The 25,323-nt window shown below is 41.5% G+C and overlaps 2 protein-coding genes across 3 annotated transcripts; both read right to left on the reverse strand.

The window, feature by feature from the left end:
* Positions 1-1,730: 1,730 nt before the first annotated feature.
* Positions 1,731-9,084, reverse strand: drgx (dorsal root ganglia homeobox). The gene is made up of 7 exons (XM_023283740.3): positions 7,749-9,084; positions 7,515-7,604; positions 6,583-6,683; positions 5,940-6,041; positions 4,121-4,293; positions 3,748-3,860; positions 1,731-3,557 (listed from the first exon to the last, which is right to left on the reverse strand). Exons 2-7 carry the CDS (start codon positions 7,570-7,572, stop codon positions 3,184-3,186), a joined length of 921 nt encoding a protein of 306 aa, XP_023139508.1. The 5' UTR covers positions 7,573-7,604; positions 7,749-9,084; the 3' UTR covers positions 1,731-3,183.
* A 331-nt stretch (positions 9,085-9,415) lies between these two features.
* On the reverse strand, positions 9,416-24,779 carry ercc6 (excision repair cross-complementation group 6). 2 transcript variants are annotated; one of them, XM_035954411.2, is made up of 22 exons: positions 24,706-24,779; positions 23,933-24,138; positions 23,599-23,827; positions 23,211-23,331; positions 22,980-23,094; positions 21,131-21,833; positions 19,625-19,756; positions 18,823-18,981; positions 17,827-17,962; positions 17,361-17,531; positions 16,999-17,175; positions 15,654-15,770; positions 15,127-15,222; positions 14,118-14,336; positions 13,537-13,647; positions 12,952-13,071; positions 12,613-12,707; positions 11,978-12,123; positions 11,228-11,830; positions 10,934-11,102; positions 10,764-10,842; positions 9,416-10,680 (listed from the first exon to the last, which is right to left on the reverse strand). In XM_035954411.2, exons 2-22 carry the CDS (start codon positions 24,126-24,128, stop codon positions 10,225-10,227), a joined length of 4,350 nt encoding a protein of 1,449 aa, XP_035810304.2. In that variant the 5' UTR covers positions 24,129-24,138; positions 24,706-24,779; the 3' UTR covers positions 9,416-10,224. The 2 variants fall into 2 exon arrangements, with proteins under 2 accessions (XP_035810304.2, XP_023139505.2); XM_023283737.3 differs by having other exon boundaries at positions 21,131-21,836.
* Between the last annotated feature and the right edge of the window lie 544 nt (positions 24,780-25,323).

Raw genomic sequence — 25,323 nt, forward strand, 5'->3', positions numbered from 1 at the left:
TCCACCCACACACACACACCCTTCTCATACACCATTTTCCCCTCCACACTGTCAATCACTAACATCCAGCTCTGGATTTCGTCCATGTAGAGCAGATCATCTGTTTGCAGAATTTGCTACTTGCTGTATTATCTTTTTTTGCTTCTTATTTTTGGGCCTTTAGTACTGAGCAATTGCTAAAAGTGTTTCTGATCGATAAAGGAAATTTACAAAAACTTCCCGAAACAAAAATAATCAGTGTGTGTTCATCCAAATGCTCAATTTCTCCAGTGAGGTTTGAAATGAAGCCTGTCCTGGAGAGTGTTGTTCTGCTCACTAAGTCCCTCTAGTGGACAAACTAAGAACAGTCATCTAGACCCATTTGCTCTGTACTGCAATTTAGATTTTTTTTTGATACATACCTTTTAGGTTTTTGCACAATGCAACTCTTCAACTTTGTTTGAACATAGTTTTATTGTGAAGCTACTGAGGACAGTAGTCATTGATCACAAACGCTGAGGATGCTTTTCCCTGTGCTGAGTAAGGCGGCGCAGCGCTGTGGTTATGTGGCAGACAGCAGACAGGCACATTACTCGCTGCATTAAGATATGCTTTGTTCGTATAATCTCCATTCAGAGATGAGCTTAATTGATTCTAATTGATTGGGTTATTGATCAGCTCTGTTGCAGGAATTAAAAGCAGAGATGATACTTTAGTGTTTTGGCCCTTCAGTGGACCAGGCCTGAATGCACTTTATGACTTTGGAAGCTGGTTCTGCAAATAGTGAAATTTGGGGGTTTCACCTAATGTCAAGCGAAAGAATTGTATGTATAGTGGAGTCTTTCTTGAGCATACTGTCTCTGTCTGTGTCTTACATTGTGTGTGTTTGTGGATGGGTGCATGTGCACAACGTCTCCCTGTTTCAGGACATATTTCCCCACATCCCTGCAAAAATATTTCATTACTGCAACAAAAGAAGCCCATTAACTGCACTGTAAGAACAGAGTTCAACTGCTGTCCCCCATATTCACCATGTTTGTCTGCTTTTCTGGCCGCTCTCCAGCTAATTTGATATAACAATGCTCCACAAAACCGCCTCAGGACTTTTTTTAGGTGACAGAAAATTATCAATGATGCCACATGCACAGCTGAATGTCAACACCAACTTGACTTGTTTATGAAATATTAAAGCAGTGAATTATGGGCACCATGCAGAACTTAATGATGATCGGAGTCATTATAACTTCAGCATCCTTTGTTTTGGCTAATGATTAAATTCCACAACTACTGTATTCAATTTTGGGGAGATTGAATGTGTTTTTCACGTCTTTTGTGTGAGTTGGCTGGATTCCGTTGTCCAAAACTGGTACATTTTGGAGAAGGAGATGATTTGTGTAAGGATATTGTGTTATCATTAGCTGCCATGTCACTGGGCTCAACATCTTTGCTCTGGAGCTCTCTCATGCTCTTAAAGCAAAAATCATTATATCAGGACATGATGTTTTTTAGTAATATTAGTTAGGGTATGAATAGATCCAGCAGAGTACCTGCTCTATAACAGGCCTGTGCTGCGTTATGATACAAAAAACATTAAAATAAGCTTCTTATTTTGAAACTTTTGTTCTGATTTTGTTTTGTCTCAAATGTGGGAATAAACGCTCTGTGTGTATTTTGCAGAGAAATATGGTGCTCCGATTAAAAAATAAAATTAAAAAAATCCTGTCAAATCTTAAAAAGTCTTAAACTCACAGTCCGTAAAAGCATCACTTTATTGGTATAGATGTAAGATATTTACAACATGCGCACACAATGGTGTAAAAAAGGAAGAGGATGTGAGTGCTGTGTACTCTGTGTACAACCTGGCACGACTTCTGACATTATCTCCCTCTTCTGTGTCACCAGGGTGTCGCCTCATCAATTATTGAACCAGTACTTCATGGTAATACATAATTTCTTATCAATTATTCATGATAATGTGTGTGTAGTTTACTTAATTGTGTTATTGACTATCAAAAGTAATTTCCTGAAAATCCTCAAGGACGCAAATTGAATCAGCCCAACTACTGGTAGTGTGCTCTGCGGTTAAGTATTCTCAATCTGATCAGCAGATCCTTTATTCAAGAGTCATTCTAGCGAGGAGAGATCTTTAGGAACAATGAATCAACGACTATATTGCCCGTGATAAACTGCATCGTGAAGAGCCCTGAGGTGATGAGAGATGATGTTTTTTAAAATGTAAATTCAACATTAATAAATAGCATATATCACATTTAATGAGGTTTATTAAAAAATACTCATAGAGGGGAGGAGAGAGGGCAAGCGTTCCTAAAAGTAAATAAATAATAAGAGTCACGATTGCTCTCCTCTCTCGGCTTTAAGGGAAGCTGATAAATAATGTATCAGAACAGATGGCTGGAGCGAGAGGCAACAGGAGAGGAACATGAGCGACTACATCTTTAATTGTTTTAAAGAACATGTCACAACAGGACTGGTGTGTTCCCTGTCTGCTGGCGCTACAGATGTGCTAACAGAGTGGAAGGGACAAGTGGCGCTCCGTCAATGAGTCTGCTTCAGCCTGCCTGGGGTTCACACGTGGACATACTGTATTCTGGCACATGTACACATTTACACTGAAAATGGCTGATTAATATTAAAGTGCACTTTCACTTTAAAATCAATAGAACGAGAGACGATTGTTTGAGCCCATTACTGACCTGATGGCAAAAACATCATATTGCCAAAATCCTCGCCGTCCTGCCACCAGTTTTACACTTACAGTTTACATGCAGAAACATTCACAATGTAAGCATCTGTCCTCTTTATAAAAACAAGAGGAGCTGTATCAGGATTACTTAAATTCACATTATCAAATACGTCTTTGCTGCACACACGTTGTACCTATGTTAGTCCATCAAATAGAGTCCAAGAGTGCATGAAGACAGATATAGATCCAAAACCACAGTTGTGCTTTTATGGGGGTAACAAGCCCCCAGTTACTGAGCATTTCTCACAAAGATAATTTCATGTCAAATAAATATTTTAATGTTTGCATCCATACATTGTGATATCAGTCTGTCCCCGGCTGTTTCTGGAGTCAGCCAGTAGTTGTGCTTAGTTGCCCATTACGAGCTGTGTAGAGTGGAAATAACAGGCACGATCACACAGATTTAGAGTATCAGTACATCCACGTTTGTGTCCAGCGCCTCACTTTTTCTCCATTGGTTCCTTGGAGCAGTGAGGGTGTTTGTCGGGGCTGCTGCCCAGAATGGAGACCTTGGCGGCCGAACTGGGACTATCTCCCCCTCGTCCGACAACGGCGGGCACCTCGATGGCGGGACCCACCGCGGGCCTCACCACCCCGGCCGCGCTCACGCCGACTCCAGACAGGACTCCCACGCCGGCACCGGATCCGGTCGCTGCACCGAGCAGGTTGGCGGACTGCAGCACGGCCTCCGAATGCTCGCGGGCCTTCATGCGCAGGGCGGCCACGCTGGCTGTGCGGTTGCCCTGACAACCATAGGGTGGCAGGAAGGACAAGCCCATGGGGTCAGAAACACAGCAGGAGCACAAACCGTTACCTGAGGAATGACAAAAGTGGGATTCGTGGTGAGAATACCGGAAAACAGATCTTTGTCACTTTTGTTTTATCAGGAAGGCCTACTGAGATGAAAAATCTCTTTTACGTAAGAGACCTGGCGAAGATAGCAGCCGGTAAATTCACATCATGTTAACCACCTCTGTTTGTCTGGTAATGAGAGTAATATTTACCTTTCAGTGTGGCGACCTGTGAGAGGGCCTGGGCGTAGGTGGCAGAGTTGAGGAGTGTGCCTGGTATACAAGAAGGGAAGAACGGACCACCCGGACCCACTGTCCTGTTGATACTGCAGTAAACAAACACACATTAAACTATCTGGTGAAAATCTGACAATTAATATTAATACACCTACATATTTAGACACATCTACAACTGTTTTCTGATAGGCTCTGAGTATTTTACAATCCAATTCATTGAAAGAGCTCATTAAGGAAACAGCGTAATCAGAGGTTTAAACAATCTGCAAATCTGGACCATCTACTCTCCTGTCACAATTTTTTTTCTGTCAGTAGCAGCTACAGTAATCATCTGTGTGTCTTTTCTCACCTTTGCTGCATCTCCAGTGGTTCTTTCTGTTTTCTGCCCGGGTCCACCGGAGACTGAGAGTTGATGCTGCGAGATGGAGGAGTCCCCTCACTCATCTGCTCTTTGCCTCCTTCAGGATCTGAGCTTCCTCGCTCCGTCTTCCTCCACTTTGCTCTGCGGTTCTGAAACCAAACCTGCATGAAAGAAAGTCGACAAAAAAAAACCCCAAACAAATTAATCAAGTCATTTAATTAAAACTGACACACAAGCAACTTTAATCAAATTATTCGAATTTACTAAATTCTGGTTTATACCCATGCCAATTTCTTTTTTCTTATCAAGTTTTAATTTTGCGTGCTTACGCCTTTGGCTCATCACATCACACACAAAAACTTATGTTTTTTTCTGTCTCATACCAATTGCTCCGTTCACTTTCTTCCGCCTTATATATCAAGAGGTGTTTGAATCTGTCACACCAGCGCTCTAATTTCCCACAGTCCCTGACTTTTCCCCAAAACTTCCCCAGCCACACAGCTGAGAAACATATAGCCAAGTTCTGCTATCTTAATCGAATGAAGGTCACTGCCTATAACAACATTTAATTGAGCAATTTTTCATTATCATATTTTAATGACTTCCCACTGACAGTTGTGCTGCCCGAGAGAGAGGCAGCTATGATGAAGTCGTTTATTTCCCTATTTAGTGATTGTTTGACAACATCAGATTCGATTAGGACTTGGTTCTAGCAGGCATTAATCATGATGTGTGAATGGAGGTTAGAGTCGGTGTGCATGTGCTCTGCATCTCCTCCTATTGTAACGGGGGTATAAACGATGTCAACAGCCAAACAAAACACATGCATTCATTGGGCATAAAGAAAAGGACAACATTTTGGTGGCAGGACAACAATGCAACCAATGGACTTATCTCACCCCTGCACCTTCCAGCTAGAAGTCGCGCCCCCCCACACACACCCATCTCTGAATGGGCTATAATTGCTCCATTAATCTCAATTTGCTGCGTGCTCTTAATGCGGGGGAGGCCCATTGACACTTTACAAAAAGGGGGGCAACAACACTACAAGAGAAAGGAAATTTATTTTCTAATAATAATGTAAGTTTAATATCCCCTGCATACTGCGGTGGATTCATGTTCAGATTTAATAATAGGAATGTGGTAATCGGATTAGGAGGGGAATAATTTGTTTACAATCCCTAATTTACAGCGCTGGATTCCATTATCAACCTCGCCATTGGGTTTAAGCGATAGTAAGATGACCCAGGGGAACAAAAGGCAAACTATTATATTTCCCACAATTAGATCTGCGCGCACAACAAAACCCAAAAGCAAATCTGGAATGCAGGAAATTACATACAGGACACATAACTTAATTACATCTGGCCAAGTTTATAACCGCGCATATGTGCAGGGCAGGAGCGGAATATAAATTGCCAAATTTAAGGTGCGTGTGTGTTTTTAAAAGTGTGTGTGAGAGAGAGCGTATCAGAGAGGGATAGAGAGAGAGAGAGTTTTGGAGGCTAGAGAGAGCTTCTTTTTTCGAAATGTAAAAGAAAAAACAACACACACATGGTTTTCTGTGTGCGTAACGCGAAAGGGATCTGCATGGATGATGTATTCCTACCTCTGAGACGCGGACAAATTAGTGAAGAACATTATCGCTGGTTAATTATGAATGACCGATTAATCAAGCTAATCTAATATTCACCATTATGTTGATGTTATTAAAGTGCATCGCCGGAATGACAGAGTGGCTTAATTTACCCTCTCTTGCATGGTCAAACGTGCCCATGGAAGGACACGTTACTTCGCTGCAGCCTACCTGCACCCTGGCCTCGGTCAGGTTGATCTTCATGGCCAGCTCCTCTCGGGTGAACACATCCGGGTAGTGAGTCTGGGCGAACACAGCCTCCAAAGCCTCCAGCTGCATAGACACATAAAAAACCCCCACATTGATCTGCAATTGATTGATTTATTTGCGCATTTCAATGTGCTGAATTTTTCTTTCTTTCTTTCTTTCGCCCCTCCTCAATGTTAACAGTATTAGATTGAAAAAGAAGTAAAAGTAATCCACAATAAACCTCAAAACTGGTTTAATATCAAATTACCTGCGGTGCGTAATAAGAGCAATTTACATCTATGCCCACGCGCAATCTTGTACTAATTTCTTCTTTTTTAGAAAAGATTTTCTAGTCTTAAATTTTTAATTCTCATTTATCTGAAGCATTCTCTTTTTGGTTAATATAAAACTACTGATACAGGCCTAGATTTTTTTTTAACAATGTTTAGTTACTATCTAAAAGTCACAGCTCTCTGCCAAAACTCATTAATTTGGGAAACTTGGCCAACTTTTTATTCATTAAAGCAGCTCCCCATGTTTGTTTTTCTTCTATTGAAGTTTCAGATAGGCCCATTTCTTGTTCTCCTTATTATTTAAAATCATTACTGTCCTTTAAAATAATTACCTGTTGCAAAGTAAATGTGGTTCTGTTTCTGCGTTGTTTCCTACGTAGAAATCCATCATCAAAATCAGCCGGGGCGTGGCTGCCAAAGCCGCCTGAATTCACTGAAAAAGAAAAGAAAAATAAGTTTATTGAAGAAGAGTCATTTAGGCAGATAAATGGTTTGATAAGAGGTCCATCATGTCTTGTTATATTTAAATTAATTTAGTAGAAATGTGAAAAGAAAACCTGGATTTCTTGGACGCCTTTTTAAAAAGGGAATACATAAAAATAAAAATACTGACAAAGGGAGGACACATTTTGTGTTTCCATTAGCTGCATGAAACATTGATGTTGGGTGTCTGAGGGGAACCATGACGGACTAAGAGCCATGACACCTAACATCTGTGCCCGGGACAAAACGCCCCCTCTGCCCCGGGGCCAAACCACCAGCGCTCCTCACCAAAAACTGCCAGCAGACTGACACAGCAGAGGGGAAAGCACTCTCAACCCTTTGTATCCACTTTTAAATTAGTGTGAAACGCAAAAAACACGTTTGGTTTACACTGATCCAAAATTTTTGTGGAGATGCGCTGAGCAACCATCCGAGTCAAGTTTAAAAAAAAAAAAAAAGTCAAGGAGAGAAAATGTCTGTTTTTATGGAGTTACGTCGATTAAAGACTGTGGATTAAAGCGTGAAGCTCGATTAATTTATAAAGGCGCAAAATAGATTTTATAGGCCAATTATTTTAGTAATAAAATAAAAATAATCATTAAAAAAAGAGAAAACATCCACTCGGGCCTGCACGGGTCTCCAACACAAATACACACACACACACTTGGTGCGCAAACGCTCGCCATCTAAACACCAAACTTTTAAGCGCGAAGGAATCTTAGAACAGAATAACATCAAGTGGAAACGATGGTGAGAATAAAAGACAAGACAGAAAACTCACATGTGTTGGAGCGACAGCACTCTCCGTCCAGCTGAGGCGGACAGTGAAAGTAGAACATGCTGGCGCGTCTCAGAGCTGCGGAGCTGAAACCTGGAACAGAGACAAAAGTTTAAGCCCAACGATTAAGATCGACTATAACAACAGCGGCGTGACTCTGATCTGTGCTGGAAGGGGGAGAAAAATAAGATCGTCCTGAGAAGAAGGATTAAGTTGCTATGAGAGAGAGCATCCTACCTGCAGAGAGGATGCTGATGTGAGTGAGTTCGCGCTCTGGAGAGAAGTGGCTGCTGCACTTCCACTGACTCTCTGTCTGGGAGTGTCCAGATCTCTCTCTCTCTCTCTCTCTCTCTCTCTCTCTTTCTCTCTCACACACACTCACATCTCTATCCCTCTGTTTCTCTCTGGGAGTGTCCAGATGTCTCTATAACTGTATAACTGTCTACAGAGTGTTAAGGCTTTCAGCTAGTGTCGCAGAATCTCACGCCTAATTGGTCCTAATCGGATTATCACGGCTTTGTCTCTCTCACCCCCAACCCCTGGTGTGCGTGCGTGTGCGCGTCAGGGAAAGACAGAAAGAAAGGAAGGGAGAAAGAAAGAAAGACAGAAAGAAAGAGCGAGAGGGGAGACATGCCCAGGGTGGCAAACGGCAGCTCTGCTCTGGTGCCAAAAAAATTCATCACAAGTGATTGTTATTCCAGAGTCAAGCATATTCCCTAACCATAAACATGCACACATACCCGCTGCACTTTTTATTTGGTTCTTTCATATATTAAAAAAAGGAGGATGACTGCTTTTGGGTTTTAGATTGACTGTCGGGTGGGTTAATTGCTCGTCAGGGTGTGTTAGGGGGTCCACTTTACAAGGGGTTGCGCATGTAGAACACTCACAAGGCCAAATTTTTGATTTTGTTCACAGCAAGGGGTCCTGCGATTTATTTCGCTTCCTCAGATAAATGATCTGCTGCGGGACCCTTTCAATTAGTTTTAAAGCGCATCTGGGACGGCAGAGCGCAGACGCCATGCGTCTCTGAGGTGGAAGCAAAATGAGGCTTCGAGAAGCAGCTGAAATTTAGAAGAGGAGTGCGGGATTGGACTAAACCACATAAAGTGCAGAAAATCCCTTCTAATGGCGCGTAATTGGTTCTGTAATATCATTACAGGCGGATAATGGCCAGTTACAGGGCCCCGCGCTATTAAGGGTTTCCCTGGCGTGCAGCGTTTATGTTATTAAAGGGGGAATATAATGATATTTTAGTTATTAAATGCGCGTAATTAATTTATGCACCACTGAAAATAAAGTTGTTATTATGACCTCGGCGAGGTGCGTGGAGAAAATTGAAATCAAATAACGGTTGATAACTTTATCCCAATATTTGGTCTAGACAACTCTGACAAGAGTGCGGGCCTGAAGTGTCTCTGGCTCCTGTCAGCGCCTTTTCCCTCCTTCCTCTGGTGATTGCTTAAATAACTACATGGAATCACTCTCTCATTCCCACTGTAGAGACAATTTTACAAACAAACTTTAACTGGATTGTGTAGATGCTGAGTACCACATTTAGGCCTACATGGTTTCTTCAGTTTCCCACCAGAACATATTTCAGGACCCTGGTCAGCGCCACTCTTCAGTCACACCTGAGCAAAAGAAAATGTGAAGATGATCTTTATAACGGTCTGATCTCGAAATATCTGAAATTGTGACAGATACAATTATTTCAGAATCTCGATATTTACCAGCATTCATGTAGTAAATATAGAAATGCACCATAAATTGTGAAAGAAGGTCCTAAATTGTCCATTGTTTCCTTGGTAACCTGTACTGTGAAGTACAATTATTTTTTACATGGATTAATTCAGTCTTCCTCTACTTCTCTGTCCATTTAAATAACCTAACAGGAAAAAGCAAGCTGTTACTGAGGTTTATTGCATACAATATATGCAAGACAATGCATCACATTTACTTTTTATAAAACATTGGAGCTAATTAACATTTTTATGTCAATTTATCACATATAATTGATGTAGCTTATTTGAATGTATTTTGAGCTAACACAATCCCCACCTCCACAGTGTACCGGAAAGTCAGTCATTACAAAGTCTATCAAAACCTGCGGTGAGTTCTTATTTACAAAATGACACACTACTCCCCTATTTCAACTTTATAAAAGTACATTACAAAATCTGACCAAGTGAAGCTGTTACAGTACAAATTTTGAAAGCAAAGAGCATATATCTCTGAGTACGCCATTACTGAAGGCAGAACAGTTTAAACTTTCCAGCGAACAAAAAGGAAAAGAATTCAAGTGTAATCAGGTACAAACAATGAACAGAAATGCTTGAACAAACAAGCCCAAACCAACTCACATTGCAGCTGAAATAAATTAGACAGTGGAAAACAATTACCCTCCAAGATGTAGTTAACTGATAAACAGCTGATAATGTATTGCTTTATCAGTAAACCCAGTACTCCATTGTACTGCAAAATGGCCTTCCTAACATATGGTCCTTTCATAATGAACTGTAATGATGTTAAATTTTACATTTTGATCTTATGTGTATCAGACAGATATCTGAGTTTGGCAGAAGACAACAAAGAGCAGAAAAAACAAGTAAACAAAAAGATATTGTGGGTTTGATCTCGACAGACCAGTAGGTAAGTATTCAAATATGAATCACAGCTGACAGTTTTTCTTCTGCTTTCATCGATACTTCATTCAGCGAAAGTGCTCCTTCAGTTTCCACATGCCCTCCTGACCAGAGGTCCTATGAAAGTCACAGATGCTCCTAAGTAGCTCTCTAAAGACAGGCGCCTGCTCCTGGGTCAGTCTTGGTTTGAAGTACTCCAGTACTTCCTGGGTGGTGGCCTGTCCGTCCACATTTGCCTGGAAGGCCACGAAGTTGCGCAGATCCACCAACAGCTCGTCGTGCTCAGTGGGTGGAGCAGGAGGGAGGCTCGTTCCTGGAGCTGCGGCGCTATTCTCCTCCTCCTCTTCTTCTTCTTCGTCTCTCTGTCTGGAGGGTATGTTGAGGTGATTACGAGCTTTCATCTTGGCCAGCAAAGAGGAGGAGGACAATGGGGCGGAGTTTGAGTCGCTATCTCCGGCCTGTCCACTGAAATGAGCTCCTGAGCCAGGTTTCTTTGACAGAGACTGCTTTACAATCGTAGCATCCTGAACAGAGAAATCATTCAAGTCATTCAAGTAATCAAGTCATCACTCTAGTGTGGTATTGTTTTATACAACGCTGCTGTTACCTTGCATTTGCTCGGAGTGGGGGCAGACTGAACAGAAGGTCCAATTAAGAGAGAATTCTTCTTTTGTCCAAAACGTTTCCTGAGACAGCAAAAACAAAAATGTAGGTATTTGTTTTACATGACGTAAGTGAAGCTTTCAACAACCCCAGTGTCAGTGTGAGACTATGTACCTTGCAGGTGGTGGAGGAGGTGTATTGAAAGGAAGTCTGCACTTCTGCCGAGAAACCTTTAGAGCTTTAAGGGCGTCTTTAGCCACCCTGTTGGCTTCTGCCTCCACAAGAACATAATCAGGATTGGATGACTCCATGATAGTGTCATGCTGCATCACACTGTGGATACCTGAAGTAGACAGAGGAATGCGAGGAACAAAACAACGATCAACAAAGAGGCTTACTGACTCAGGAGACTTACTGAAAAAATACGTCAGATACAGCTGATCGGTTTGTGCACAAAAAAAAACCTACCAGACTTCTTGAAAAGCTTTGCCAAGACGTAATCGTCAGATTTCTTCTGGTCCTCTGGCGCATTGTCTTCGCTGTCTGCCTTCTTATATGTCCTCCTCTTCACCAAATGGGAGATGCGGTGGCCCTCAAACCGAGCATCTCGGGAGTGTTTGTGTTTCTTCCGTTTACGTTTATCCAAGTCAGCTGGATCACAGTGCTTTCTCTTTTCTCTGTGTTTCTGTGGACTAGTCAGGGCAGAGTCTTTGTCCCTGGGTTGGTGATAGCTGAGCGAGTTAGAATTTTTGTGTGCTGGCTTGGCTGCATCCCAGTTCCTGCTGTTATTATTATACTGTATATTTGCTGAAATATTTGGCACTATATCCACACCATTTTGCTCGGTGTTTTCACTGTCCCTCGGAACATTTGACTTACCCTGAAAGGTTTTACTGCATGGAGAGGTGTTTCCATCTCTTGCTGGAATATCTGTCGAGGAGTGCCTGTTGTCTGCGCTTGCTTCATTCAAGTTTTCTGAGGGGTGTTTATGCGCATGGCTGCCATAGTTTACAGTGTGTGATGGCTTTGGTCTATCGGGTTTCTTGGGCGCTTTGACATCAGAGCCCGTACCTGTTTGTGGATAAAAACAAAACCTGTCGGGTGAATTCTCTCACGACGATTTTTGAAAAAGACTCAGGTAATTTAATAAGTGTGCAATAAAATGTTTCTCCAGTGAGAACAAAATGCACAAACAAACAAAAAGGAAAATCTGCAGACCTGCAAATATGGCACTGGTCTCAGTCCCCTGGGCTCCATCAAGGTCAGCTAGAGTGAAGAGCTCATAGATGTCATTAGACTTGAAGAACCGTCTTTGTTTGGGATCCTTCAGAACACGATTGGTGAGAAACTGTTTGAAGATTTGCCTGATTTACAACAGACATAACACAGAATTAGATACTTGTAAGTAATTTGCTATTTTAACTCAGTAGGCATTCCCGATCCTCTGTCACCACAGAGTAGTTTGGCTGATGGATGAGAAAATTAACCTCACTGCTGTAGGTATCAAAATAGAATCCCTGCAGTTCTTGCTTTTTGAAAGCACTTTACAGGCACAAACCAAACAGAGCAACAGTTTAGAAGTCCTCAATTGGCCATTTAATAATGCAGGAAAGCTTTTCAATTACTGGGAACCGGGATAGTGCAAGTAGTAATACAGCAGTGATGTAAGCAATTAGTCATGTCATTACCAATATGCATGAATGTGAGAAGTCAATGGAAAGACAACTAAAATGGAAGATTGGGTGGGAGACAGCCAACGGAGGATTTTTAAATCTTGAGTTCTCAGAGTTGTATGATTGAAAATTTTCTCTGAAGAAGTGCTTACAGCCATACATAAAAATATGATGTCTGACCTGTGGTAGATTTTCTCTTCGATGGTCCCTGCAGTCAGCAGCCTGTAGATTGTTACTTGCTGCTTCTGACCGATCCTCCATGCTCGTTCCCGTGCCTATGAACATCATAACACATTCAGTCAAATGATTAAGGACAGTCATACACTGTTACAGTATTCTAAGTGAAGAGAGCAGCAAGTAAACTAGAGGTCAAAAACTGTAAAAAGCAAGCATTACACAGGATCTAGAAATAATTTCATATTAAAAAAACAATGCTGCTTTAAAAATAAGACTTAGATGAGAAATAATGCACCTAGTAAATGTTTGATTTGAATTATTTTATGTGTGTGTCTGTCTAACCTGTGTGTCGGTACTGGGGTTCCAGTCTGGGTCATAAATGATGACTCTGTTGGCTCCAGTCAGATTGACTCCCAGACCTCCAACTTTAGTGGTCAACAAGAAGATAAAAATGGATTTGTCCTGCAACAAAGAAAGGCAAGAGAAAAAATGTTGGTGATTAATGAACATCAAGTACAGTTTTATACTCAGAGTGATAACCGCTGTGGCGTATAATAATCTAAAAATTTTCATTACTAAATTGAAAAATCTAATGCGAGTAAAATGACAATCCTCTACGCCTAACAAACCCTATTTAAAGAGCATAAAATAGCTCAATGCAAACATAAGCTTTGACTAGACTTACTATTAGATACAACACATTCAATTCTAATAAGTTTTGAAGATACACATTCACTGGTCTAATGTCTCATGATATTTCCGCATCTTACACACCCATAAAATAGGTTACATGCACTCTGAAGAACAGATTGTTATCAATTAGTGTTTCCACCTCAGGGTGAGCAGGGTTCCACTGAAGCATTTTGTCCCTCAGGACAGGATTTTCATGGGAAACACTCAGAGCCATTAGGGATGACTAATCCTTACCTCGTTGTAGCGAGCGATGAGCGGCTGTCGAGAAGCTATTGTGGTCGTGCCATCCATTTTCAGATATGAGTAGTCATTCTCCCTTACAAACACCTCCAAGATGTGCAGCATCTGGAAATGAGGGAGATGATAAAAAGAGCAATGAGACACAGAGAAAGGGAAAATTGTGAGAGGAGGCAGAGAAAGGGAAAAAGGGGGCTGAGGTTTGGATTATCTCTAAAAGGATTAGAGCAGATTAATATTACATGGACAGAGATACCGACAGGGAGGGTCTCAGGTTCCCTCTGAGGGATAATCTCATTGGTATTGACTGCAACAGCTGGGGCCTCGATCACATATACACACTCTTGAGCTTGTGCACCCTCTCCATCTCTGTCTCACTCACAAAACTTCCCAGACACATGACTTGAAGGTAGCCAGTAGCAAATATATAGAAACTGCATCACAACTTAAGGTGTATCTTTGGTACACAAAGATACACCTGAGAACATTAACATAAACTCTTCTAATAAAGTAGTATCATTCATATTGGCAGGTATTTTTGCAAAGTGAACAGAAAGTCAGAGTATTGTGTTCCTAACCTGTCTAGACTGAGTGAAGAGCAGGACCCTGTGGCCCTGTTTGAACCAGAGACGTAGCAGTGACTCCACCACTATCAGCTTGCCAGAGCGTTTCCAGAAGCCAAAGTGTTCCTCTTCAGTTAGCTGGTCCTCTGGGATTCCCCTCAGTATCCGGGGCCCACCGGAGAAAAGGTCTGGGTGGTTACAGATCTTACGGAGTGCTATCAAACCTGAGAATACCTAAACAGCAAAAAAAGAAAAAGGAACAAAAAAGGCTCTCAAACACATAATTTTCTTCATGAACACAAACTTAGTGACAGAACTTGTGTAAAATGTTGATGGATTTAACTGTATTTCACAGTGTTGCACCTTTAAACAAATAAACACATTTACTTTAGTCTACAGGAATGAGTTGCATAATTTATTTACAGACAATAAAGGCTGTGTATCTTGATGAAGGCCCAACGGTCACTGCATTAGTAATGGTGGTTAATGGACTGAGAGTGACCACTGTATACGTCTATAAGAGCATGTGTGTGGGTGTGTAAGTGTGTGTGTGTGTGTGCACAATCTGTGGTCACCCTTGGCTCTCCAACCACGTCCATTTGGTCAGTGGTGATAAATGGTAGAGTCTTTTTCTCCAGGGTCGAGCTAATGTGAGAAGAACAACTGCACAGCCTTCGTACAGTGAGCATCTTAAAGAGTACTAAAGTTAAACTGGAGGGGGTTTAACGAAATTTACATGGCACAATAATTTGAATTCCACGGATGCCACTTCAAAGTGGGGATCTTTAACTGTACAAGAGTTCAGGAAAACACACGCAAATGCCTGTGAGTGAGAAAGATGAACTGAAAATCATCAATTAGGTGGTTAAATAATGAATAAGGCAAGTCTTATTCCTGGAAGTCTCCTCCTCGACCATGAGTTTTGTCCTCCTTATCCTTGTATTGTGTCAAGAAAAAGAGCCCAAATGGAAAAACCTTAAAACAAAGACGGAGAACCTGCTTCAACTATGAAAGCGAGGCTTACCTGCATGTCCCCATTTAGTATTTGGTAAACTTCTTTGGAATCTAAGAAGCTCTGATACACCTGCCGCTGGTCTTCTGTCAATCTACAAAACAGGACCTACACACACAAACACAGAGGGCAGTGTTAGAGTGCGTAATGAGCAGTGAACATCCACTTTAAAGCCCCTTGATGAAGTGAGTGTGTGAGAAGAGAAATTAGAGGGAAGCAATGTGTTTTCTGAAGCCAATGCCATCCCAAGGGACTGACTTAATGAGCTGAAGTGGACTGAGAAGTCAACCAGCGTCAGCCACGAGGACAGACCAGAGACCGGCCACCTTAATGAATACCTGCTTCTTTTACTTTACTAGGACTTTATTAGCTGGCTTCACCTGACAAGGGCCATGCGCATTCATCAAATTCTCCTTAGACATGGCACAAAGAGTCACATCCAATCAGATAAACATCTCCCCTGTTAAGAGAACCAGGCATTACAGGATGTTCAATACTTAGACAGAGCAGGGTCAAATGACTTAGAGTATGATGAATACCTGTTCATTTTTGTCAGGTAAGGAGAGGTTGGCCTTGACATCTGCCTTCATTCTTCTGAGCAGGTAAGGATTTATGGTGTCCCTCAGCACACACGCACACTTGAAAGCTGTCTGGACCTGAAAGTTCACAACAGTTAAACCCTTTAGAAAAAACAAATTGCTTCAAAACAAAGGCAACCTTCAGTTCAGCGTGTCAAACAAACACCACCAGTCACACACATCAGTGTTCATGGTTCCTGAGGCATGACTGTCGTTTACCAGCTCTTCTGCTCTCTCTTATCACCTCCCTCGTGTTGTTGTCCCTCTCAGCTGTACGAACCATTAAACATTGATCAGAGTGCTGTCGGTCTCGAGGGACAGAGGCCTCTTTCATCAGTACTACTGGCCAGCTCCATTGGAAAAAGAGGTGGAGTCTGAGAAACACTTGGTCCCACCCCACACTAGAAGCCCCACTGCAAACGACCTGCTACACCTTATCTGAAGTCAGTGCTAAAAGCCAGTTAGCCTTTTAAACATTAACTCACTGGGGATCCACAGAGGGATCAAAGACACCCCCAGCAAAGCTGGAGGGGACAATAACATGGTGGGATTTAGGGCTCAATGGAGGTCAGAGTGGAAAACAAGAAGATGAGGGCAGCAGATGATCTGGTGATCTAGGCAAAAGCTGCTGACTGGATTCACATGGGGGGTGCAAATGCATGCTTCAGTAATGGATCCTATATCCACATGCTCATAAAGCCCCACCCCAAACACACGTTTTTACATACACGTAGCTGTACATACATACACTTTATTTATCATCTGAGGGCCTGCTTTGCTGCCCTGAGAATTTCGAGAAGAGGATAAGGCAGCAGAGCTTTGCCCTCTCTGACCATTTAATAACATTAATAATTAGTAAAGGTTTTTATTATCGACAGCGGAAGAAGCATCAATAGCTGGCTTAAATAATTAAATCTATACAGTCAGTGGGTTATTAACGATTGGACACTAATGACAAAGGGCTACAATTTAGCTCACTGGCTCTCTACTTTAGCCTCTCCCTCTCTCACACACACTAGGGATGTACTGAAGTTCCTTTGCAAGGCCCTGCATTATCCTGAACTGCACTTAATGGCTCTGTTGTTCCACTATCTCTCTTTCTTACCTGCTTCCATCTAGCTCTCCAGCATTGACAATACATGGATGTGTGTGACTAGTATTGTCAAATGACACCAATATATTTATAGGTTTTATGGATAATCAACTGATAATGCCATTATCAGCTGAATTTAAATAACTAGGAAAAAGACTGAGGAACAGACATTAAACAAATCCTAACAGCACATTTGTAATTGTGTTCATTTACCTGCACAGGTGAGGCATTGCTGTATCCTCCCATGGTAATCGGCACAGAGAACTGCTCCATGAAGACAGGCAACGTCCCCAGTTTGCCAGGGAAGACGAAGTCAAACAGAGACCACAACTCCTTCAAATTGTTCTGCATAGGTGAGCCTGACAGGATGAACCTGTGAGGAGTGCGAAACTAGACAGGAGAAAGGAAAAATGCTAGTTGTGTTTTCCAACATGAGAATTATTTCACAAAATGCTATTTCTAAATGAAGAAAAACAAGCACTAATGGGGCTACAAGACTTACAAAGAATGCAGTTCACTTTCAACTCATAATGACATTTGTATGTGATTGCTTGTGTCTCTGTATGGAAAAACACCTGCTTGCAGGCAGTGGTAACTCCAGCATTTGGATTTCTGATCTTATGGCCCTCATCCAGTATAATGTAGTGCCAGTCGTAGCGCTGTAGGGTGTCCTGCATATTCCTCACAGCTGAGTAAGAGGTGATCAGGATACCATGACACGATGCTATTTCTGGAATCAATTTTTCCTGCAAAAGACAAAAAACAAAGACACAATCTTCAGTTAAGGTTTTTGTCAGTGCAATTTCTATCTCTAGTTGCCCGTATTTCAAATAGGGAAACTATCTGCATATGGTTGAACAGAGATAGGAAGATGGGAAGAGGAGAAGAGGGGATAAGGTTAGGAGGTAATACTGCATAAACAGACCTCTAGTGCCCCCCAGAGGAAAAAACAACCCTGTAGGAAATTTTCTAGTTAAATTATAAACATGAAGATCCAAAACACAGACAGACAGACAGACAGACACACACACACACACGTACCTTGTTGCTAGTGAAGGAACCAGTTTCATGTAGAACTGCCACTCTGAAAAGTGGCCACCAGGTGTGAAACTCCTTCACCCATTGATGCATGACTGTAGCTGGGCACACAATGACTGTTGGACCCAGTCCAACATACCTACAACCAAACACACACAGTAGAGACATATTTAATCCCAAACCTGCGATTAGGATGGGGAAACAGAGGAACTTGGTTCATTTAACTTTGGGTAACCTCAGCAAATTCTATTAGCAAATTACAGTCATCATTTCTATGTCAAATAATGGAAAACAAAGGCTCTCCCAATAAGCATAGAAATAAAAACAGGCTTGGCTTGGATGTACAATGTGTGAGAGAAAGCTGTGTACATGTGGTACAATAACACAACAAAATGATCCAACTACAAAGTCTTCCTCTACTTCTCAAGTCAATCTCTGCACCCAACAAATGAATCAAACAAAGTGCATAGACATATCCTCAGCTCCTCTGTGAAGATTTACAAGAACTTTGTCAAACACACACAAACATACACTAATGGGCTGGTATGAACCTTTGCCTGGTGGAAGCTATTGATACTGGGCCATAATTGAGTTTGCAAGCAATCAATTTGTGGGCGTCTATAGTAGACAAAGTATTGACCATCAGGGAAGCTCCACCTTCTCAATGCATGAGTGTCGTTTGTGCAGTACAACCAGATTATCTCCTTCATTTTTTCTGTGTCTGATTTATTGTTCCACACCTGCTCCACCCCCATTTTATGAGTCTAAAATTCATTTTAAGTGTTCATGAAGACACACGGTCTCACACAAACACACGCAGAGTGTCAGTGTTTTTTTCTGATGTCTGCAGTAAGAAAGTGAAGAGTCTGATAATTGAAACATGTTTAATAATTCAGATGAACACTCTCAAGCAGAAATCCCCCTAATCAAATATTCATACCATACAGACACACAGTCTCTGGACACAGTTTGTTTGTGTGGGTGTTTGTGCGTGTATACCTGTAGTTGGACCCTCTAGTTCTCAGCTTGCTGTAGCTCAGTCCGGCCAGAAAGCTGATGACCTGGATGGTTTTACCCAATCCCATCTCATCTCCCAGGATGCCGCCTGCCTGCTGACAGTGGAGTTCCCACATCCACCGCACACCTGTCTGCTGGTACCTAAAAATGTGATACACATATATGCAAATCATTTTAAACGCCTGCATGTTACAGCAACCACAAATGAACACACATGACAGGATGGCCTATCAGTCACATTTCATTTCAACTGAAATCTAGTTAATTTATGCTTGTCATTAAGTGCTCAACAGTCAGATTAAATTACATAATCCCTACCAACAGGATGAATGATAAATAATGTGAGGTATGATAATTGTACTTGCAATCCAAAAGTAAATCTTCCTACAGTGATTAATATAATACTAAGCTATCATAAAATCCTTGCAAAAAGCAGACAAGGTGTAATAAAAGTACAATCACATTTAAAAGTTAACTTGCCAGAATGTAATTTATCAATCAAGAAAAAGTTGAACTGATGCCACCATGATGTTTTTTTAACAGTTTTGAAACAACAAAATGTATTTTTTTAACAGTGACTACTAGTGACCTATACTTGCAGTTAACAAATGAAATTTATGGCTTATTGATTACATAATCTTTAGTTATGAACAATTTCAGGGCAAAAGTCTTTCAGAGCAGTGGGTGTGATCCAGAGCAAAGTACATAAACAACCTTCTCACAATAAATGTTTAATAGTTTAGATTTAAATGCTATCACAATCAAAAATTCAAACTGAACTTACTTGTAAAGCTTTTTCCAGAGAAAACCAGGAACTTTGAAGCCTTCGTCAAATTCTGCATCACTGTCATCTGTAAGCTCCTCACCTCTTTCTCTCTTCTCCTCCCTTTCTCGAAGCCGCTGCCGCTTCCATTTCCTAGTATGAAAATGAGCATGTCAGTTTGCATAAATAGTAAAATAGATTCTTCTGTTTTAGTCAGAAGATCTTAGTGAGCCAAGGAAATTAAGACCTGCTTCATCTTTCGATATCACTGAAGAACTGACAGCTAATTCTGTCAGCATCAGTGATTAATGCTGTGTGATGCACGCAAAAGTAAAATTATTTACTGACTGAAGCTGAATGAAATACTTCAAGATAAAGTTTCATGTTGGATCTATCTGTCTATTTGCCACGTAAGAGATGAGTAACCTGTCCAGAGTGCATGCTGCCACTATAGTTCCACAGTTCTGCAACATGCAAGCCCAAACAGGACAAGTGGATATAGATAATGGATATTAGGATGTTCGATCTGACCTCTTGCACTGTACTATTTATCTTAAGACTCGTCTACACAGGTGTATGAATAGCAAATGTTTTGAGTTGCAGGTATTTCCCTTGAGTGGTGGAACATCTACAGCAAAAAGGGAAATGTAAAGGAGAACAGTTTTAATAGTGCAGGAGAGAGGGCAGTTAGAGGCACAGTCGTCGCACAGCAAATGAAGATTGATACAGACAATTAGTAGTGCGAGTTCCCCAGAAAGGTGTGAGGTGCAGAGGATAAGAATCCATCTTCATTTGGGCCTGGTCCTGTCACCCTGCCACAAAACTGGTCCTTTAGCTGGGCCTGGGAGACCACACTCTCTAATTAAGTCAAGACTAAGCATTGGTTCAGTTAATTACACTTTTCTGCCCCTACTCCACCCCCTACCCAACTACAAATACCACCCGCTCTAATAATATCATTCCTCACATAAGCTAGCCTCACCATCCATGCCGTGTCTATGCTGTTGAATTGACATTCAGTCACTATAGTGTAGAAAAAGGACACATGCCAACACAATTTATTTGGCAGCTATAAATATGAAATCTCATTAGGGCTGCTCTTCCATTAATTTGAGCATTAGAGTGAGTGAGTGAGTGAGTGAGTGTATAAAACCATGTGCAGGAGGATAATTAGGCCAGTGTGAGAGCAGAGAGAGAAGAAGAGCAGGGAGTGAATTTGCTTAGTCAAGAAACAGCTGCCAATCTCATCTGGGATTAACTCTCTTTCTGCACTATGGAGCCAGCAAAAACCAACTGCTTTTCTCCTTAAGTAAAAGGAATAACAATAGCACATTTGCACCACTGCCATTACAAATGCGATGCAAAGTAAAAAGCTCAATCTGGTGTTTGTTGAGCATGTCATTTGCAGGCGTGGATTTCTGCACGCTCTTCAGACGAAAACTGATAAAACTTTTGCACCTTTACATCCAACCACAAATCCAAATGCAAGTTTCTAGCAGCATATATATTTATAGCGCACAATCATACCTTATTCTTTGCCTGTAGTACTCTACGTCGCCATCATCTTTGACTCTTTTGGCTTTACCGTTGTCATCCTCATCTTCATCTGAACTCTCAGGGCAATATTCTTCCTCACTGTCTTTCCTCTTAACTTTCTTTCGCTCTCTCCCTTCAGCTTTTCTTTGATATGGTTTCAACTCATACTCTTCATCATCATCCTCCCCAAAGCCCTCTTCCATGGCTTCTCTCTCCTCTTGCTCAGGATCTATTAATTCATCACTGGGCAGGTACTCTGACCCCTCGCTGTCTGTCTCCTCTCCTTCAGGGTGATGCTTCTTCCTTGGCTTTGGGAGGTGTGGCTCAGCCTTGGGTCGAGCCTTAGGATGAGCCTTCAAAGCGGTTATCTGCAGCTTTCGCATGCGCTTCTTCAGTTTTTTATCCTTGGACGAGGATCCAGTTCTTTTGGTTTGCCCGTCATTAGGACTCACTCCAGAGCTTTTCTTTTTCTTTAGAAGAGGGACTTTCTTCCTCTCAGTTGCCAGTTTTGCTTGGTCCGCCAAATACTGGTCAAAGGCAGAGTTCTCAGCAAGCATCAATTTCCGGGGCTCTTTCTTTACTTCTTTCTGCGGGATTCGGGTTCCAAAAGGAGTCATGTGACCTTTCCGTATAAGCTCCTCCCATTCAGTCTCCTGAGCTGGCATGAGCATGCTGCCCAGTGTGGACGGTCCAGCTTCTGGTACATAACACAAAAGCAGAATTAGATACAGAAAGTCTAGTATTAAATCTTACACACCCTCTACACTATTCTTCAGCACCTGTGGCCCTTCAGAGCAATGTCTTCATTAGCAAATCCCTGTTTTGTTCGTATCTCACTCCTGCACATGAGGACCAACCTCCAAGAGGAATTTAAGAGATTCAGAAAGACCAGTTTGCATTTTGTGAAGAAGAAAACACTCCACAATGTACCTTTAAGTGTGTAGATATGGTCAGATTTGCTCGTTAAAGCTGCTAATAAACAATTGTTGTTCAGTAAATTTGTGATTGAATTCTAAATTTGTACATAATTGCATTTGGCAGGTGACAGCTCAGTGACTGATCTTTACAAATAACAACTGCAAAATGTCTCGTCCAAACAGTCACAAGTCTCAGTGATGTCAAGGTATCAAAACACAGCCAGGTTCCCTGTATAAGTAAAGTAGAACTTTAGTTACACATTAAATGTCATTAGACACGTAACTATTACCTTCATAACTGATCAATCTGCCAACTATTTTCTCAATTAACCATTTGGTCTGCAAACAGTGGAAAATGACCGTCACAATTTCCCAGAGCACAACTTGATGTCATTAAATGTGCTACTTTGTCTGACTGCCAATCCAAAAATGCCCGAATACTTGCCATATAATAACAGTAGTTATGACACCATAGTAAATAAAGCCACTACATTTTTGTTTGAAAAATATCTTAAAAGGATGATGATCAATATTCTTTTGAGTGACTAATCTATTAATTTACTAGTTGTTACAGATCTAGTTATCAAATATTTGTTATAACTTCATTACAGCAGCAAATGAACACTAAAAAATGTATACTCATAGCGGCTTTTAACTCGATAATCAAACACCCATCAACGCACTGTGAAGTGTATGTTTTGTACAGATCCAGAAATTTCTTACAGAAGCAATGCAACAGAATAGCCTTCTTGACCACAACAACGCCAGCTATTATTGATTCCACTTCGGCTTTATTTGTTACACAGCAACATGACCCTGGGTTCGTATTATCTATAGATAGCAGGGAAGCAGCCTTATCATTAAGCACTGATTCCTCTCAATGAAACACAACGAAAAGCAGGTTAAAAATTAAGATGTGTCACCTTCTTCTCCATCATCCTCTGCCAACAGCTCAGCTTCCACCCTCTGAGCATCCTCTCCTCCCAGAATGGCCTGAAGTCGCTTCTGTTTGGCTTTGACTTTCTTCAACTGTTTCTCCTGAATGTAAAATTTCCACTGTCTTTAACATCACTATCAATACGTTACGTTAAAATAACATTATCATGTAAATCATATTATTGTAATTTCACAGCTTGTCATACTTAGTCTTTTACCTTATTTTCTTTCTGTCGTTTGACAGACTCAATCTTCCTGCTGATGTCTTTGCTGGAGGCTGCATAGGGAGACAGCTGCTCGATGATCTTGGTGATATGTTTTAGAGACGCTGTAACAGACCTGAAACACAGAGGAGTAAAAATACAGTAAGACTGATCAGCCCTTTCAAGGTTTATTGTAATTGAAAAATAAAAACAATATCAAATATAAAGATACTGGAGAGGCAGTAAGAACTTGTTTTCCTTATTTTCTGAAGCCATTTTTATGTATTTATGTAACACAGAAATATCTACATGTTATCACAATTAGTTGACCAAAAACAAATGTAAATTAAGACTTTTACAGGCAGAATTCAACACATTATTATTTGCAGTTCTTGCCCTTTACCTGACATCATCCAGCACAGATTGGTACTCCTTCTCAGCTTCAACTTTAGCTGCAGCCTGACTGGCCTCCTGGATTGCCTCATCCACTTGCTGCAGAACCCCTTGCTCGAGGACATCCTGGTCATACACAGCCACACCAAGGCCCTGCAGTTCAACCGCTCCAGAGCTGGCAGATGCTGCTTGAATGCGCTGTCGGTCAATCTGCAGCAAGGCTCCGGACCTCTTGCCAGCTAAATGCATCAATACATTAAATTACTTTGTGTTTGCCATGATAAATCCTTTGATAAGTCAGTTTTTATTCTCGATCCTCTCTCTCAACGTGTTGCATAGCTTACCACTGTTGCTCTCCCCAGGTCCAGTGTTGGCAGGATAAGCTGCAGCAGCCTCGGAGCCCTGACCGTTTTCAGGGAAAGTGCAGACCGCTGAGCCCCTTGTAGCTCCATCCTCCTCCGTCCCTCCCGGCGTTAGGGCAGCACTAGCCGGGCTGGAAAGAGAGGAGGGTACCTGGTCCTCTGTACCTTCTACAGGCATGATGATAGAGCTGCCAACAGAGTCAGACCAGTCAGGTGTCAAGTCATTTAGATCACCATCTATTCTAAGCTCTTAAAGACATTGAATTAAGGCTCTAGCGCTCACTAAACCCACGTATTGTGACTTATCTTATCACTGTCTGAGCAGAGGTTATGTCGATTGTTATATTAATTAGCATGTTAGGTAACACTTGCTTGTCACGTTAGCTTATTTAGCATAAAGGGTTTTATTTTCAAGTAAAGGAGTAAACATTGAAAGGAGGTAAGGAATCACACACGACTCTGGTTCTAAGTGAAGACTGTGCTAGAATAAATGTTAAAATATCGACATGAAGTTGAAAGAAACGTTAAATTCTCTGACAGGCGTCCATTGTTTACGTGGCTAGGCTAACGTGCTAAGCTAACAGAGAGCCGAACACTATCAGCTGTTCCGCTTTGTTGACAAGTGGCTCTTTAAACTACCCAGTAGGCTAAATACATCTCTATAACAGACACTAACTGTGGTATCAGCGCTCTCTGGGTAAAGCTCTACATACATTAAACAGAGCCTCGGATCATCGATGACAGAAAATACTCACAAAACGTGCAGTTACACAACATCACTGCCATGGTTTATGTCATGTTGCTACCAGCCTCGCTGCTGGCTTCCGGCTCTGTGTTCAATGAGTAACTTGTTGCAGAGCGCCCTCTACTGGACCACAGCTCCAGCAGCTCTGTGTCTCTAGGTGGCGCCACAAAACCACTTATTTTGGTGGAGAATGAACAGAATCAGTATCATTTCAGGTGCTTGTGTTGCTACACTTCTTTTATTTGGGGACCAAAACTAAGCTCTGTGAAATATTTTTGGCCAGATTTGGAGGATTTTATATGTTTTCAGTCCTGGGAAAATTTGTGTTTTCACATAAACACCTTACCTGGGAGACTATTTTAGTGGTTTAATACCCGAGAGATACAACTCCAACAAAATTGTTTCCAGCAGATTTAAATAGTCACTTGGCTCCAGCTGATTATTGGCCCTTTCCAACTAGGAACAAAAAAAGTGTTTGTTTTTTTTCAAATGAGGATGGCACCGTGACTCGAGAAAATTCCAGTAAGTGTACACAAATGTATTCATATTTCCTGCTAGAAATACTGTTTTTAATTGACATTGCACCAACATTTGAGGCCTCTAATGTCAGTAGAATTTGATGTGTGGC

The sequence above is a fragment of the Amphiprion ocellaris genome, chromosome 16 (genome assembly GCF_022539595.1).
Source record: "Amphiprion ocellaris isolate individual 3 ecotype Okinawa chromosome 16, ASM2253959v1, whole genome shotgun sequence".
Classification (NCBI taxonomy): Eukaryota; Metazoa; Chordata; class Actinopteri; family Pomacentridae; genus Amphiprion; species Amphiprion ocellaris.